Source organism: Marmota monax, unplaced genomic scaffold, assembly GCF_021218885.2.
Source record: "Marmota monax isolate L192 unplaced genomic scaffold, Marmota_monax_Labrador192_F-V1.1 WCK01_AAM20220418_F8-fsc00004, whole genome shotgun sequence".
Classification (NCBI taxonomy): domain Eukaryota; kingdom Metazoa; phylum Chordata; class Mammalia; order Rodentia; family Sciuridae; genus Marmota; species Marmota monax.
In genome coordinates this window covers 20,869,054-20,888,295 of record NW_026692881.1, presented here as the reverse complement: position 1 = coordinate 20,888,295, position 19,242 = coordinate 20,869,054, and the positions used below count along the sequence as shown (strand labels likewise).

General features: G+C 38.6%; 1 protein-coding gene across 1 annotated transcript in view; it reads right to left on the bottom strand.

The window, feature by feature from the left end:
- Sorcs3 (sortilin related VPS10 domain containing receptor 3) overlaps nucleotides 1-19,242 on the bottom strand; it is a 606,876-nt gene that overhangs the window by 65,033 nt on the left and 522,601 nt on the right. Inside the window, exon 14 of the mRNA XM_046450521.2 lies at nucleotides 15,142-15,249. Within this exon, the coding sequence (XP_046306477.1) occupies nucleotides 15,142-15,249 (108 nt within the window). The remainder of the gene's footprint in view (nucleotides 1-15,141; nucleotides 15,250-19,242) is intronic.

The window sequence follows — 19,242 nt, the reverse complement described above, 5'->3', positions numbered from 1 at the left end:
CCAGACTTTCTTCTTTCTCAAATGCCTCCACTGAATTGCCCAACTGCATTAGGACCCCCTTCCATGCCCTGATAATGAAAATGGCCACCAGTCTTATTCACTTCTGCAACTTCAGCCGCTGTGTTGAAGATATCCAAGGTGTCTTCTCTTGTTCCTGAACTGTCACAAGACCTAGACAAGAATATCATGTAAAGAACTTGGAACGTGAGCTCCCTGAATTAGCTTTTCATTTCCCTCTGTGTGTTGTATCATCTCTCACAACTTTAAGTTAAAACAAAATTCCATTGATTTCCAATAACAGAAGCATGATTTCCAGTTTCTGCCTTTCCTCTGTTTGGCATGGCTTTCCACACACCTTGTCTTATCCAACTCCTACTCATTCCACAAGCCTCAAATAATAGACTGTACTTGGCTGGGGAAGAATGGGGCAGAAGGAAATCTTTCCAACTGAAATATTTCACAGTGACCATTATGATTGCCTCTTTAAGAAACTAAACTACTCCTAAATAACTCATGGTTTTGTTTCCAAACATATGTATTTATATTTACTTTCCTTATGATTCTTTAATTTAAAATATTTTATTTAATTGCAATGCATAGAGAGAACATAGCCTTAGTGATATCAGTCTTCCAAAAGTAGTTTAGACTTTATATGTGGCGTAATGAATGATTAATCTTAAAAATATTAAGTGTTTGCTTGGAAAGAACGTTCATTCTCGGTTGTTATGTGGAGGGTTCTATGTAGGACCTTTAAATGAAGCTTTCTAATAATGTTATTCATATTCAAAATCATACTAACTTTGTGACTACTTAATCTATTGGTTTCTAATTGAGGTTTATTAACATATTTTCCTGATTGCAAATTTCCATTTCTCCTTGTGTTTTTGAAAGTTTGCATATGACATAATTACAAAACAGGTTTTGAAATTATTCGGTCCTTCTTAAGTAATTTTCCTTCTAATTGTAATTCAAATGGTAACTTCTTCTGTTTTGTCCTCCACTATCTTCCATCTTCCTTGCTTTATTTCCTTCTTGGGAAGAAAACACTCACTCCTCTGAATTTCCACAGCACTTTATCCGTATTTGGGGTAGGACTGGTAGCAAGTGCATATCAAAACTCACGGGATGTTCCGGTGTCCTACCCGCTTTGCTAGAGTAAACAATCATGGGAGTTGGCAACTCATGGAAGCAGCACATAAACAGCATATAGTCATCGTCTCAAAGGTATGGAATGGAGTAGGGAAGCGCAAGGGTGTTCACATCAGGCCAGGATGTGAGCCCAGTCTCGTGGACCCCTGGAGAATTCCTCACAGGTATTAAGACATCAGTTTCCTCACATTCAAAATGAGGATAATGGCAGTGTTTAACACAGTTCTGAGGTCAAAATGTACTGTATATTTAGCATAAATCAAAAAGTCTGTACTTTTAAACTATTATATTGGTACCTAACGGTATTTAATTATAATTATTTACTTTGTATATTTTGTCAGATGCCTGAGAATTTTAGGACAGTGAGAATGTTTTTGTACTCCCATGATTTCTGCTACAAGACTTTGCCAAAGATGGGCACTTGGTAGAAGCTAATCAAGTAAGACAATATTAATTAATAATACCCATATCAGGGAGAACTCATTGAACTCTGAGAGCATGCTAACCATTTCACACAGATTTCACTTATTATCATTATTTCTTTTATTGTTCCCATTTAACAGGAGAGGAAACTGAAGCTAAAGAAGTTACATGATGCATCCAACAAGGTGACACAGCAAGGAAATGAGGAAGTCAGGAGTCAAATAGAGGCAGCTGTGGCCACTGTTCTAACAAAATTGGCAGCACTGTGCTTTTAGCAAGCCTCATAGTCCTTTCTAAGTGTTTCAAGATTTATTTGCAATCATTGAACACACAGTTTGTTACTGAGGCTCAGACATAAGCAGTTCTCTTACCTCCAGCTCTATATAGCCTGTTTGGACAAAATTAGCAAAAACAACATGAAATATATGAAACTAGAGGAAGAAAGGAGAAATCTGGGGAGAAGTTATAACCAGAATGTTTCAATTATGTCCTATTTGTCTCAAGATCTACAGCATCTACTATGTGGAGAGTTATGCATTTGACCCTGAACAGTCTTTGTGGCTTGGTCTACAGTCAGGAATTCCTATGGCATGAAAGAGAACAAACAGGATTATAAAGACTTAGTGCTGGAAGGGTCTTTAGGGATGAGATTTGGCCTAATTCCTTCATATGCTAGCTATAAACCAAGGTCCAGATAAATAGTGAGTGCTCAAGAACACAAAGCACTGGAACCCGAGTTTCCTGACACCCAGTTTTCATCCGTGCTGACAGCTTTTCAGGGGAAACTTGTTCATCTTGCAGGTTGAGTCACAGAGTGCCACATGCCCCATGAATACTTGCTTGCTTGAGACACACAGTAATGATCTCATCCAGTGCTGCTGTAAACTAGGGAGGGCTTCAGCCAAGACCTCCTTTCCAGATTTTACTTGCTTTCCTTCCAAACTCCAGTGTCCACAGGGTCCCCTGAGTTTTCTAAATTCTAGCCTGCCACCCTGGAAGTACAGCTGTAGGCTATCAGTCTCTTCTGAGACAGAGGATCTCCTTTGGTGTGCTGTAAATGGGGCATTCCTCTGCACTGCCCGGTCTTCCTCCTCACTTTATTGGAGCGAGTTAATCATCAGAATGCACAGACCATGATAATAGTTAGCTTTCTGTGGAAAGAATCTGCTCCCACAGAGATAGCTTAGCTGTTCTCCATGAGCTTCTGAGGTCAGGGAAAGTCAGAGATACAAGAGTGATGGAATTGAACTTAGGCGTTGCAGGTTGCCAGCAAGCTTGGGGGTAGGCATAGACTTGATTTACAAATAAAGGAGAACCTCTGTGGTGTCCAGGAAGGAAGGGGAGTTCTGTCATTGATCCAGGTGTCACATCACATTCACATATAGTTAAATGTGCCCTAAATCAACTGCTCTGCAATGACCTAGTCTGGCTACATGCAATTTCTCCCTATTGACACACTGGATATATTTCTCATTCCTCTAAGTAAATACTTAAACCTGCTGTGCATTCAGGAAAGTCACACACCATCTTCTCTGATACCTCCTTCCAGGACTCCGAATGAGCCATTGCTAGGAAACCACAATTCCAACGCAATCCTTTTACCCAACCTCAACTCCTTCACTGGCTGGATAACATTAATTTGAGAGCAAATTATTAGAATCCTGGAAAACAGTTCTGAAATGCCTGCAGATTTATGATGAAATCATTTCACAAAAGGTCACAGGCAACCCTGCCATAATTAAATCTTTCATTAATTTTTAAAATACACAATAACTTACAAATGCAGCATAAATTAACCACATGACCTTGAAGAAATTATTGAGAGTGCTGCTTCATCCGAAGTCACTATCTAGCAATTTTCTTCAATTTTTACTTTGTGAGTAGGATTTGCCCATTTCCCATTCTTATCTTTCATAGCTTCCAGTAGTATGTTTATCTGAAATGATGTAGTATTAAGATACTCAGGGCATTGGTTACCGCTGGGAAGTGATGGTGGATAGCAAGACTCTCTTCTGCTAGGTCACAAGCTCAAAGGTGGAGTAACTGTGACCCACACAACCCCCAGCACAAATTTACACGCAGACCCTCCCTTGTTTTTTTTTTTTAATCAGGAAGATGATATTTTTATGTGTACATTTTGATAAATGATTTTCATTTTGCTCATTATAAAAGGAATGAATTCTCATTATAAATAATTTGAAAACAACAAAAAAAATCTATAAATGAAGTATTGTTTTTAATAGTCTGTGATATTCCTTTCCATTTCATTACAGTGTTATTCTTTCTCATACGAGATGATAAGCAATAATCAGAAACTTCGCCAGGATTAGAACCTTGGGGGTTAGAGGTACCCTGAACTCTAGGCAATATCTAAAGATCTATCTCCAAAACTTTCTCTCTCTCTCCTATGCACATATACATACACACCCACCACCACTATGAATGTTCAGAATCGAATTAAAGAACAGATAACCAAAAACACTAGAGCTGAAATAAGCCTCTTAAAAAACTGATTTTTCCCTCCACAATGGACGGAAAAGGCTTTTAGAATACAAACCTCCTCTCAATAGAGATCTTGGCTATTTGTTCATGCCCCAGCCAGCTTCTAGAACTCTTAGAACACTGCCTATTCTGTAGCTAGCTATCAGTACACATTGTCAAATAAAGAAATAATAAAAGTTCTTGTAATAGCAACTCCCAAGTCCTCTATTTAATGTTCCTGCAAGAGTTCGATTCCCTCTGAAAGGCCTGGGCACCCCAGGCCTCCTCTTGCCTCTGCCTCAAGAAGCCCCCTGCAACCTTGCACCCTGATCCCTGTTTCCATGGAGGAATCTGCTAAGAATAGATTTTAAATCAAAGCAGAAAGACCAGTGTTCTGGCAAGTCCAGCCATCGGCAGACAGCAGTGGTTGGTCTCTAGAAATTCAGGCCACATCCCTGGCTACTGGTGGGCATCCATACCACCTGATTGTTTTCCCATTAGGGAGTAATGGGATTAGCAGTAAAAGAGGTCAGTGGCCACAACAGAAATTGCATCGAGCAAAGGCAAGACATGAGCTAGATGTTAATAGAAATAGGCAGGGGATCAACAGCAAGAATCCTGCAAGTGGAGCTGGTGTTAGTCGCAAGACACGGTGAATGGTAAGAGGTGGAAAGAAGTAGGGGTTACAAAAGGTTTGAAAATAAACATAGGGAAAGTAGGAGAGCAAAAGAAAGATAGAGAAAGAGATTAAAATTAGTGGAAGTGAAGAGACAAAAGAAAGCTGACTTTTTTTTAATGAATTTACAGAAGTCATTTTCATGCCAAACAATGTCAATTCTTTTCTCAAAAATGACAAAGTCCCGTTAATGGGTTTGAAAGTTTAAAGTTTATTGTGGTGAATCAGAAAATGTGATCTCTAAACCTCTAGAAGACAAGCTGGGGATTGAGTGAGGAAGGAGAAACCTCCAAGATGGAATTGAGGGAGAAGATGGATTTTGAGGTGAGATTTAAGAGAAGAACAAAGGCAAAAAATACTAAAAAGATAGTATAAGAGATGGAGGGGAAGGGGCCCCATGCTTTCCCTATGTCCTTATAATGCCATCACATTTTCCCTCTTCTCGTGACAAATCCTGAGTCAAGAAAGAAAAAGAAAAAGTGTAAAAATCAGCACCTGTTCTTAAATAGCCTTCAGTCCAATCCAATAGCATTACTCATACCACGCATCTGCTGAGCACCAGTTACTCACAAGCACAATCATGTTCAGTGCTGTGGAGGAGGAGAAGGCATAGCTGTGAACATTCTGGCTCATAGAAACCATAAGAGGACCTCATACCTTAACTGCAAAGATGGCTGATGAATAAAGAATTAGAAAATAGTGCAAGAATTATTATTGCATTATTGCTGTTTTTTTTTTTTAAAAAACAATGTATTATTGGTGATAGGGCTAATTCATCATGACTCCAAAATTCCATTTTCAGGTATGAAGTTCATAGAACTTCCATGTATTTAGCTAGAGGCACATGCAAAGATAAGATAAAACTGTGGTAATAGTGTAAAACTAGAAATAACCTAAATACCTATTGAAATTCTAGAGAATGGATAAATAAATTGTGCTTGTTCATTTCATGACAGAAGGCCATGTAGCACTAAAAGTGCCTGGACCAAATGAATATGTCCCAAGTTAGATACTGAGTTAAAGAAGCATGTAAAAGAAGGACACAATTTAAATAAATTATACATTTCAAAAACACAATGTAACACAAGATGTGGTGGAGCACATCTGTAATCCCAGTGACTCGGGAGGCTGAGGCAAGAGTATTACAAGTTTAAGGCTAGCCTCAGCAATTTAGTGAAGTCCTAAACAACAAAGCAAGACCCTGTCTCAAAATAAAAAATAAAAAGATCAGGGATGTAGGGCAGTGGTAAAGCACCTCTGGGTTCAATTTCCAATACCAAAACAAAAACAAAACAGAAAGCAATATCACATGTGTTTGTATGAATGACTAAATACTAATAGAGTCAATATCTATTTCAAAAGGCTCTGTGAAAAGAGTTAGGGGAATGGGTTTGAGATGGAAAATAATGAGAAGATCAGCTCTGTCTTAGATGCCCTATATATTTCATTTAAAAATCTGAATCCAAAATGAAAGTATGTAAATTTTTATTAATTTCAGGTAGTGGGTACCCAGATATTGATGACATTCTCTGTACTTTTCTGTATTTTTAAATGCCAAACTGTAAGAAAATAAAATGGTTATAAAACTATGGATATGAAATCTAAATTGGGGAATTGAAATTTTCAAAATTCTTACCAGAGGCAGGAGTGTCCCTCTGATGAACAAAGGTGAACTGCAACATCTGGAATGAACATGTGTATATCAGGTGAAGAGTGGAGCAGAAAATTAACATGCTCTGTTTATAATGGGTTCCATGTGGCTCCAGAAAATTGTTGGAGTGTATAGGCATTTGGGTTTTATGCTACCAAGCATTTCTGATTGTGCAATTTTGATTCATGAGAAAAAGTGCAGACCAAATTAAATAGATTTGTGAGTCAAACAATATAGCTCACAGAAGAAACTCAATAAAAGGAAATGAATAAGAAGTCACTGAGTAGGGCTTCCTAAAAGAGGTGAGATTTTTTGGATGTGGAATTTGGATAAAAAATGAAGAGACTTGAAAAAGAATTAAATGTACCACTTATGACCACACTGATGAACTCAGGGGACATTCTAGTCAGTGATATTTGTATGTTATTTATGCCCCAGTAAAACTTTTTAAAAATGAGGAAACATCTAAGCCATATCATGGAAAATATTTCACAAGGGCGTGCAATTGGAGAGGTAATTCATAGGTTGAGGCAGTGCAGAAACTGCATCCAAAACCCAGGTGATATTCGTAACATAGCTGTGAAGGATTAAGTCCTGTGCACACTTTTGTTCAGGGTCAAATTCCAAGCCAGGGACCAAGTCTGAAGCTCTACCTGTTTCAGATGGCCCACAAGATAATAATTGTCTTTAAATTATAAATGGAGAGAAAAAGCAAATGAAGACCTGGATTTTCTGACATGTGAAAACTGCATAAAATTTGAATTTGCACCCATAATAAAATTTTATTGGAATGCACAGGCATTCATTGGTCTGTATATTGTCTTTGGCTTTCACACCCTTGATTGGGATGGCCGAGCGGTTGCAGTGGAAACCCTGTGGCCAGCAAAGCCTAAAATCACTGTATGGACCTTTACAGTGAGTTTTTTTGGCTCCTGCTCTAGTTGGCCAAAATTCTTCCCTGCAGGTGGCCAATTTCTTGATGACTGGACCCTGGAGAATAAAAACATCTCTAATGCCCATCAATGCTTCACTTTATCTTTTCATCCAGGTGAGTAATCTGGAGCTTAGAGGGAGCTTAAGCAAGGTAGCTAAAGTCACATAGATGGTGAGTGGTCAGCTGAATGCTGACATGGAGAAGGGACTTCCAAAACTCATCATCTCAGCCATGGCATGGCCCGACTCCTGAGCCTACAGCATGATCTGTTGGTCAAAATAAGCCTTTCCTTCCAGGTTGTGACCAGCACCCCCCACCCGCCCCTGCCTCAGTATATCTCAGCATCATCCAAAAGGCCCTCTGAGCGCATGTGTTTTACTTTCAGGTTCCTTGGTGCAAATGAGAGTGTGTCTTGAGTGCAGAGCAAACTTGATGACAAGCAGAAAGTTATGAATCAGGCAGTCAGCCCGGGAGGCGATGACTTTAGAGTTCCACTGGATTTGCCGATTACTCAAATGACTTACTTTGGGCAAAGTAAAATCAGGCTCTTCCAGCAAACAACAGAAAATTGAAAAACAGATCAATGGAAGCAGCTCTGGTTCATTTCCAACGACTTTATCGGATGCAGTTACTAGAAGCTAAACAATACATTTGAGCTTAGGCTGGGACTCTGAGTTGTGCTGAGGCTGAACTTAAAAGGATGCTCCCTGCTAAGCACATGGTCACAGTCTCTTAAGTGGAAAGAAGGTCTTCACTTTTTTTTCTTTTTGTTTTTAGAAACCTCTGCAGCTTTGGGGTTTGCATAATTTTCTAGACAAAATGTTATCTCGCCTCTTCACTTTGACTACTAGTTCTGCTTGTGGAACAATGGATCAGAGATTTACGCCAATTAGAATGGGATTTATAAAGGGAGCCAGTAAGACAATTGCTCTGTCCAATTTGCTGAAGGCATCCCCATCCTTGCCCACTCTCACTCTCTTCTCTCCAGGCCAGGCACATTCCTACCATCCATTCTCTCACATTGTGCCATCCACCTGGAATGACCTCTTTCCCTCTTCTCTGTATAACCATTATACCCCTTTTAGCTACTCTGTCCTTAATCACTTCTTTCATATCCAATGGCAGCTATAATTTGTTCCATATCTTACCATTTAATTCTTCCTTATTTCTTTCATGTCTTTATCATATTTTTTCAGATTGTGAACTGCAATCCTGGGATGGGTCTGTTGTGACTATGTGACTCTGTGGTCATGTACCCAGTGGGCACTCATCAAAACACAGGGGATTAACAAATATCCTGCTGTTCTTTCCCTACATTCCTTCATGGTTCTTTATTGAACAAACTTTGGAGGGTTCTAGAACCTTTCCTTAAATTTTAGCTCACATTTCTTACTCTTATCTTGCCTCCTTCTAAACATGTAGGCTGAACATTTAATTTCTCTGAGTCTCGGCATCTTCACCCACCCAATGGTGATAATCCTATGTAGCTTGCAGGGTTGTTGGGAGATTCCAAGGAAATAAAGTTTGAGAATCTTCTTGGCTTTAGAAGAGGATGAAAGGACACAAACTGACTGTAAAATCTTCCCTGGTTTTCTGCAGATCAGATTGAGCTCTCCTAAGAGATTTTGTTGCTCATTCTTCAAAGTTACCTGCTGTTTTAAGGAAAGCTGTCCTTCCTTCTGGATTTTTTTTCCTCTAAGAAGCTACCTGGTTCTCTCTGACTCTTGTAAAGGATCAGATAAATCTCAAGCAATTGATTTGAAAATTGCATATTAGAAAAGTATTGTTAACACAGTTTTGAGGATGTAGGAAAGCGGTTTACATTGGATTCTACGTATGAGTTAAGCAAAACCACCATCACCACCAACAACAAAAAACCCCTCTACTTAAATAGCTACTTTAGGGACAAACAATATTTCAAGAAATAGTGGACCAAAGGGGTCCAAATGCTCTGCAGCCACAGGCAGTTCATCAGTCGAAGAGCCACAGTCTGAGACTCACAATAGGCCCTCTGGCTTGTCAATCATCCAGCACTGTCCTTAGCTTTAAGTAATAAGAACGGTCACATTTCATTGTGAATTAGGCTACACTAGATGGTTCCTCTCAAGGTTACCAAGGAGACGTTGAAATAATAACATTTGAAAAGACTGTTTAAAAAAAAAAGAGCAATAAAAGCAAGCAAATATCAGACCTCCAAGCTGGGCACTGTCTCTATCATGTATATCCCTCTGCATAGCTACAGTGAGACGCTGGGCAGATTTGTTTTGTGTGGCAGGATGAGGAAATCAGAAGTCATTCCCAGAAGGACCCTCATTCTATAGCTATCCTTCTGTGCCCACATAGCATTCTGCTCCCATGCTTTATAACCTCTGTGTTCACACCTCTGCACAGAGATAACCCTTTTCTCTGATACTCTGACTGTGAACTGCAATCCTGCATCCTTTCTCCTCTCCTCATAACTTGCAACTATTGGATTCTGATCATGGAACTTTAGAATCTCTGTGGATCTAGAATCAATTTCCTAAAATTCTGGAGCTATAAGCCAGAGCATAAATGAAAATCATGAAACAGATATTATTCTTAGAATTCACAAGATCATTACTTATTCATTTAATTATTCCTTCATCCAATACATGTATGCTGTCAAATTCTGTGTTAACACAAGCTTGGTAAATATGTGGCATTCAACAGATAAGAAACAAAAAGATCTTCCCTTTGGGGAACTTAAACCTATATGTGAGTATAGCTGGACATAATGTACACATGTATGCCTCTGTCTGTCATAAGGGTGAATAAAAGTGTGTGTGGGGGGCTATTAATGGCATGAGGACTGAAAGTTCAAAGCTAGCCTCAGCAACTTAGTGAGACCCTGTCTCAAAATAAAAAAGAAAAAGAGTTGCAACATGTATGGTTGCACAAATGGTATGACTCTACTTTGTGTACAACCAAAGAAGTAAAAAATTGTGCCCCATTTGTGTACAATTAATCAAAAAGCTTTCTGCTGTCATCTATAATGGATTAAAATGAATAAAAAATAAATTAAAAAAAAGAGTTGGAGATGTGGCTCAGTGATTAAGTGCCCCTGGGTTCAATTCCCAGTACCAAAACAAAAACATCCCTCTGGTTATAGTTCAAATTCCTAAACATGATCTGCAGCCCTTTATAGTCTCACCCCTTAACACTAAGCCATGTTCTTTCCTGGTTCTTGCCTTCGTGTTCTTTCCTTTATTTTGAAATCCTTCCATCCCTCCTACTGACTTACTATGTGCCAGTCACCTTTTAGGGGAAGAGTTTCTATTAGTAAATAAACTGTCAAAAATCTCTGTTTTCTGGGAAGCTATATTTTATTGTCTATTATTTGGTTTTCTCCTCTTGAAATTCCCAAACTCAATTGTCACCCGCTGCATGTATGAAGTCCTCACTTCCTTCTGTCATCTCCTGACTGTGGAAGGAGGGCTTCTTGACGGGTACTGTTTCCTTATGTAGCAACCCTCCACTTAGGTCTGAGGGCTCCTTAAAGGGAAATAATTGTATTCGCCTCTTCAGTACCTGTGAAGATCTAGCAGGGTCTGATGCATTTAAGAAGCTCATGACATAGTTTTAAATGAATGAACTAATAAATATTAATTCTTCAAATCAAGGTGACAAGATAAGATAATAGGACTTTACTGTGGTCCCATTTTTCCCCTGGCCACAGCTAAGCCCAAGAGAAAATTATGAGTAACAATAAATTCACTTAATTCAAATATCCCACTTTATTAATGAGTTCTCAGTTCAATGGCAATGCTAAGCCTCCATGTCCCCACATAGACACCCTCTTCTCATAGCACCTAAGAAATACGTATGCTTTCTTGAATCCCTGCTTCAAAAGAAAAACACTGATCAACTCTAGTTGACTACTTAGGCTTAAAATCCTTTCAAGTCTAGAATGCAGATAGAAATTGTCTCTTGGCAACCTTTCCAGGGGTCATCTTTCTGGTTGTCTGGAGTCCCCACAAAACTATTGTTTAGTCTGATTTAATAAAAATGAAACACAAGAAAAATAAATTGTTTATATTTATTTTGATGAATGCTTCCAAGACTCATCTTAATTTCATAAAAAGGCAAATCTCTCTTCCCCTGACCCCTGAACCCTTACCTAAAATAATTATAATGTATTCTTTAGAGTATCTCTATAAGCAAGATAGAGGAGGTACAGAAGTTCTGCCAAGCTCTTGTGAGTTCTAGTGGGAAGGAAAGGGAAACTGAAGTGCTATATCATCTCTTCAATAAATGGGTTGGCCCTGAGGTCAATCTCCCTCATACTCATGTGGCCAGCTAAACTCCATACGAAGCTGAGAAAAAAATTATTACCATTTAAGATTAGATGAAAACAGATTTTAAACCATGGCCTTAAACTTTCCAGGGAATGCCAGGTCATGCAGAGATTAGTGTGCATGTAGTATTGTTCAGAGTAATGCCCAACAGAAGCATGCAATGAGTTCAAATTGGCCTCACACAAGAGAATGCAGAGTAAATCAGGCTCTGAGATGAGGCGAAGAAGGAGGCAGTCTAGGAAGTCTCTTTGGTAAATTGGGCATGGCTGATGTTGGGACCATTGCCCACGATTCTAGGGCCATGTCAGGTTTGGATGGTATAGGCACCTACATCTGGCTTGAATATATGTACCTCTTGAATTTATAAAAACTTCGCATCTACCTTTTAGAATTCAGAACTCAATAATTAAAACTCTTTAGTGGCCATATCAGAGAAAATCCTAGAAAGGTAGAAGCTTTTCCTCTTGTGTATAGTAAATAAGTGAAGGATGGGAAATAATTTGAAAAAGTCAGCTCATGGACAGAGAATCTCATGGAAAAGATGGTATGGTTCCTAGTATTCTACTCACTTCCTGGAATTCATAAGAAAAATTTGAATCTCTTGGCAGAGTATTCTGGGTCCCAAGGCAAAATAATTTGCTTCCTATGTTTATCTCATGTAGTAGCATACAGATTCCCAAGGGAAGGGGTTCCTTTCTGGTTTATCCATCTGGAACAGTACCTGGCATACAACAGACACCACTAAAAACCCTCCTGTTATCATGTAACTATGCAAAGATATTGCAAGGAACCTAGAATCTAGAAGTTTCTAACTCTATTGTATCTAATTTCATGTGTGTGCACGTACATGTGTGTATATAATTTCATGTGTGTGCATGTGCATGTGTATATATAGATAAGCAAATATGTGTATATATGTCTATATATACATGTACTGTTCACACACACACTATACGTATCTACAAATTTACCAACTTATTCGTAATTCAGAAATAAAATTTATACTGTAATACCATCTTTGAACATCAAGGACTTTTATCAATGCTACATATGGTTGGTGTATAGCCAACAAATGGTGAAGCCTTAGACCCTACACATTCATAACATTCTCCATTTTAAATAGTGTTTAAAACAAAACTTAAAGCAAAACTTTCCTACCATGTTGTTGACCCTAAATTAGCAAAATAATTTAACAGCTTAACAAGACAAACTATTTTGTTAACATGGGAACATTAATTGGAAATTTGGATTGTGAGCTAATTCTGTTTGAGGGTTTAAGAGAGTAAAAGAAATTACTGGACAAAACTGAACTCAGAGACTTACCTCCTGAGCAACACATTATAGGGGATATCCTCATTGATGTTTGACAGCAGATGTGGATAGAAAAGTCCTATCATATACCATCAGTTCACATCTAAAGTCATCAGGTATGGATATGGCATACTGCTAGTGTAGACTGTAGCAGCTCTTCATAAGGTTTGACATCTTGTCTTTCAATCTCTGACTAGAGTACTGGGGTCCAGCCCAGTGCCTAACACAAAGTAGATGCTGATACATAAGTGTTAAGTCCTTTAAAGACATAGTTCATTGCCCTTGGAGATGGAGAAAAGACTTCACTAGCAATTGGAAAATTCAGAAAGAATTAAGAGAATTTAAAATCACTCCTTATGATGCCTGTCCCAAGAAACTCTAAAGTTGTTCTTTGGACTCTCCCAATTTTTCTGTTATGAATATTTTTCAATAGCAATATACTGGGAATCCGCAGACTCTTTTGAAAGACCCTATATAAATTCTATAGCCACCAGACTCCTTTTCAGTGCTTCTGCTGAATTTCCAAATAAGGGAGAGATTTTTAGAATAACAACATTTTATTAAGAAGGAGGAGATTTGGGTTTACAAATGAAGAAGTGGAGGTCCCGCTAAGTGAGCTACTAGACAGGCATTCCACAGCCATAGGACTATACAGTAGCCTAACTCAGCTCCCCTAGTCCCAATACTGAGATCCTGCAATTTTTAATCTGTCTCTTTTGTTTTTCCCTAGTTCCTGCACCATCTCCATTTTTTATCATGTCTGGGTCCTTTCTCAGAAAGTGCAGAGGAGCAGCCAGTCTACCTTCTGGAGGTAAGGATGAATAAAGATGGGTGGAGCATGGCAAAGTTGTCTAGTCTGGGGCCAGACTTCAAGACCTGATCAGATTGTAGCTGCAGTTAGAGAGGATTTTCCACATCTGATCACCCTGAGAAAGACAGAGCACAGCAACCAGCTATTTGTCCCCATTGAAGTCTATCAGTGTTGGGAAAAGACTCACTCCAACTACAGAGAAATCCACAAGTATAAAAGTTTGAAAAGCAGTGTACCTTAGAATTAGAAGACCATACTTTCCCCAGCACAGACACATGCTCTTATTTCTTCTGTGTTGCTACTGATTGGATGCAAAGTGTCCCTCAAAGGCCTAAAGAAGGTGGTAAAACCTTAAAGAAGTGGAGCCTCATGATGGGAAGTTGGGTTTCTGGGGTGTACTCTCAGAGGAAATTGTGGAACTACATCCTGTCTTCATACTGTCTTTGTTTTCTGGCTGCCATAGGCCCAAAGTAATAGCGCCAACTGACCATGGACTGAAACTTCTGAAACCATGAGCCAAAACAAACCCTTTATCTTCTTAAGTTAATTATCTCAAGCATTTTTTATAGTAATGGAAAACTAACTAATATACATTCCAACCCCACAAAAGAGTAAATGCTCCCCAATCCTGCTTAACAGGCTACCTTTGAAGATGTAAGGTATTTCAGTTAACTGGGACATGGGCAGATATGAGCAGTACTGGCTGGAGAAGAATTATCAAAATCACCCACCCCTACACACATAAACATCAATTTTTTGATCAATTTTTGAAGCATTGTTAATATTTTATATACATTTTTAAAAAACAGTAGAAAATTATTATTATTTTCTTTAATATTCAGAAAGTACTCTAGGGATTCTTATAGCTTTAAGGCTTATATCCCAATCCTCTACTCTCATTTTAAAACAGTGTGCAAAATCTTTTTTCAGCAAATTAATATGAAGTACAGCAACAAGAAATGTGTGTGGGGTGTGTATGTGTGTGTGTTTGTGGGAGAGATGAGACTCTGGAAGTTTCTCTTGAAGCAGTCCCTGATTACGGTTTGTTGACTGCTCTATTCCTCCAATTCCTACACCCTGCCTCTTTCTAGACCACTTTGGAAAGAGAAAAGGCATATCCAATGATTTAAATTTCTGCTTTCTTGGGTTGGAATAAATGAGTATGTGTTCTGATATTTTAAATTCCATAGAAACCTTGACTGTTGAATCCTGTTGGTTGCTTTTTGAGTTGGGGTGGTGTAAATGTAAATACTTCCATTTTATAGATGAGGAAACTTTGACCCACAGATGAAGTACTTTGGTGAAGGGTTCCCAGAAAAACTCAGAGGCACCAGTAGAAGTAGAACCAAGGTCTCGGGCCTCTATTCCATCAGCAAAAGAGATACTCACGTCATGATGTGGGTCTCTACTCCTGCCTCCACCAGAGCCCCATCCACGAAGAGAGGAAGCAAAGTGAAGCTATACTTGTCCCAGGAGTGGCCCTCGTCAAAACTCACCCTGGGGTGGAAACAAATGCAGGGAAGAGTCAGCTGGAAATAAAGCCATGCTCTTTGCCAACCATTTTTCAAGTTATTAAATTTTCTTCTCTATCTCGCTGTCTGGCAGTTTGGATTATCAATAGGTATTAATCTTCAACATCTCCCCATATTATTAGGAGATTTGATCAAAACTGCATTTCCCGGCCCAGGGAGAGACAGCACCAGAGCTGCAGAAATATTTCAACACATTAGAATTGAAAAAGCAACCCAAGCAGGAGGGCTTGGTGGAGGAATGTCACGTTTCAAGTGCTCAGAATGAAACCTGAGGTTCAATTCACAGCACAATCAATTCGCCCTCAGAGTTTCTGACACAGATAAATTGAGTAGTGCGGGGTGCACCCTATGAGAAGGGGGGTGTGTGTCTTTCAGATCAAACTTTTTAAAAAAGCAATTTCCTACTTGTTCAGAATGGATGTTGGGATGATTTCCCCTCCCCAATGTTACTCTAGGGGCCTTTTAGGAACAGCTACTGAGTATCTGAGGTGTTCTGAGCAAGACTGCTCCATCTTGCACCTAGTGGCAGGAGGGAAGGTCTGATTCCTGGTGGACGTGGAACTGCCCCTCTTTAAAGGATGAACCAGTGCAGGAAACCAGAGCAATGCTGATGCTTGCTTCCTTCCCTTTCTTGAGGGCACCCAGTACCTCTCTGCCCCTTGATTTAACAAGGGGACACAGCCCCAAAGACTGCCTCCTCTGAGAAGCTTTTCCAGGCACCTCTTCTTTGCCAGTGAAGCTTTGCTTTCTTCAACTTCTGTGATCCTTCTTTTCCTGTCTGATTCTTAATCCTTCTCCAACTCCACACTTCAGGGTTTGGAATCCATCCTCGATGTTCCTATCACAAATAGGGCTTCTCCTGTTGCAGTCCTGAGCAGTGACTTCCTACCTCATCTTGACCCTCTCAGTTCAGGATTAAAGACCTCAGGAGTATGCATGTTTTATTCATTAAATGGCCCTGTAACATCACATGTGGCTCTTTATTACAAGCCTTTATATATATATATAGATAGATAGATAGATATAGATATAGATATAGATATAGATATTATTTTTTAGAAAATATGACTCCTGCTAAAATAGAAAATGTTTGAGGTCAAGGACCATATGGTTGATTTTTATATTCTTAATACTTAGCAGAATACCTGACCATAGTTGTTACTATATCAGTGGTAAATGAATAAATGAATGAAAAAAGTAAAGAATGATGAAGGGCCCTCTTGTAATTCATTCATTCAATCACTTTTTCACGTATGACTTGGGCAAGCATCCAGAAACTGTAGGAGCCAATTGCTCAGTCCAGTCTCAACTATCTCTCTGTTTGACTCTGCCTTCTCTTTCCTAATATATAGATTTTAAAAAGTCAATCTCTTTACCCAGCTAGGGTAACACAGAGCAACAAATCTCTCAGAAAACAATTTTTGCATTTATGCTATACCTGGATCCCTGACCATAAATGAAAAGCAGACTACCATAAAAGCCTTTATGAGTTCCTAAATTGTCAGCATCTGTCTTGAATTTTAAGGGTTTGGTCATTTCATCCTTTTTAAAAATAAGCTGAAGGCTAAGTAATCATTTAAGATTGTATAACGAAAGTTGGGAAGATCTGAATTGCTTTTCATAGAAATGGGTTTCTCCTTGTTTTAAAAGTGAAAACAAAAGCATGATTGGAAACAGAATTTTGCCCATCTTGCTCTATACCCCATTGGTCCCTAAAATAACCGTAGTTGTTTCAGCATACACCATGGCCACTAACTAGTTAAATGTATCTGCTAAGTCCAGGAGATATGGAAGTATTAGTTTAGGGTTTTGTTGCAGAAGCTACAAGGCCTTTCCCCTAGTCTCATTCTCATAGTCTTCTTAGTGATAAAGGTCATTTATTAGCATTAGCAGAGGAAGCTGCAGTATCCCAGGGAAGGAGAGTCCTTTAACCCACTGTCCTTAGTAGAGGGCATGTGACAGACATCTTCGTACTATACAATGAGGAGAAGACACCACAAAGTAGACAATGAGGGCCCATCAGAGCCATCTAGTATCAAGCTAGGAGTTCCAAGGGAGAGAAATTGTAGGACCAGAGCCTCTATTGGAAAGGGGTCCATATGGAAGTTACAGAATCCTAGGCCAGAGGGAAGAATGGGACCAGCAGATGCCTAAGAGATGTTGAGACAGGCCAAAGTCAAGATAGGAAAGGTAGCTATGTCACCGAAGTTCAAGGATGACAATAAGCACAAGCAAGTGGACAGATCTCCAGAGCCAGGATGAGGAATGTATCCTGTTGTCTTTGTGGTCAATGGTCTACATGAAAGCTCAGGATGGTACTATCAAGGGTGACCCTCTGAGATAATCAGTTTCTAAAACTTGACTCTCTCAAGCTAAGGCAGTTACTAAGAAACAAAGAGCCTTAAAGAAACTTCCCAAAATACGTGTTTAATAAATGTATTAATACATGTTCTAGAACAATCTCTTGGTTATTGCTATTTGGGTCTGGTTGGTCTGCCATTCGTGAGTGCTATTCTTTTTCATTACTAGGGCTTTAAAAATGATCTGAGGTAACTATATTGAATGGTATTCCCAAGGGATCCATATTCTCCTCCTCAGGTCAATAGCTCATTAATGACCAAGCTAAAGAAATCGGGAATTCCTCACTAGGTCTATAGGTGAAATTGAAATCAGTACGATTGCCAATACTCCAGGAGACAGGAATAAAATTTCAGTTGACCTCCAAGTAGCATGTACAAGACTAAAGAATCCAAATAAAATGAACTTGAATTCTCAAGCATTTATATGCCTACTATGTTCTTGACCTAAGAGTGGCATTAGTTCTAGGGGTAGAAGGAACAAGAAAGGAGAATCCCTTGCTGCAATGAAACTTACATTCTAGTTTGAAAAGGCAAAAACATGCAAATGAATTGATACAAGTTTAAGAGAAATAAGAATCAGACCCAAAGAGATGATTTGGGGCTGGGAGTAAGCTTTGGAAATTATAAAAGACCAAGTAAAAGATGGGGGTTAGATGAAAGACTTAGGATAGTTTTAGAAGTGATGTCAATATGATTTGGTGATGGAATGTATCTTGGATACATAAGCAATAGAAATAATATTGTAGAAAACATTGATTAAGGTGTTAAGCAATTGATGGAAATGCAGAAGAAGCAACACTTTTTATTTATCTATTTGTTTCTGTTTTGTTCCATGTCAAAATTTAGATTCTTTTTGGGGTTTCCATATGTGACATGTCAAGAAGACATTTGATGGATGGATCTGGATTCCTGATCATAATTGCAGATATAGATTTGGAAGTCACTTAACAAGCTAGGGTCAATTTAAAGCAGAATGCTTAATAGGAAAATAAAGCACTTCAGATGAGGAAAGGAGAAGATTAACTAATGAAATGAGAAGTTCAAGCCCAAAAGGAACTGGTGTCATTGTGAATCACAAGATAAATATTTTCTGACAATGGTATTCCTGTGAGTGCTAATTAAACCAGTCTGAGTCTGGTACATGGTTACAGATAGGTTACATGTATAAGAAAAGAAATCATCTTTTAGCCAGATCCTAAATACTATGTTCAATTTCCATCATTGTGATTTAAAGTAAAAAACAAATTGTCATAGAAACAGGTTTTATAAATTTTAAACAGCTTACTTGGGGAAAAGAAGACTAAGAACTGAATTAATTACTTTGAACATTGCTTTTAGTGAGGGGGTTTCCAAATACTAAAACAATAATAACAACAAGAAAAACCATTTTTTTAAACAACCAAAATGGGGTAAAAAAAGCTTGTGAATGAAATTGGGGGGAAATGTAGTTAGATACACAGAACTATCAATTTCTTTAAAATGCAGGCAGAATAAAGGAGAAAATATTTCCATTTTTTTGTGATTCTTCTAAAGAGAATAATCAAATACTTGTGCATAAGAATGTAAGCTTTCAAATTCATTGTCCTGCTCAACATATC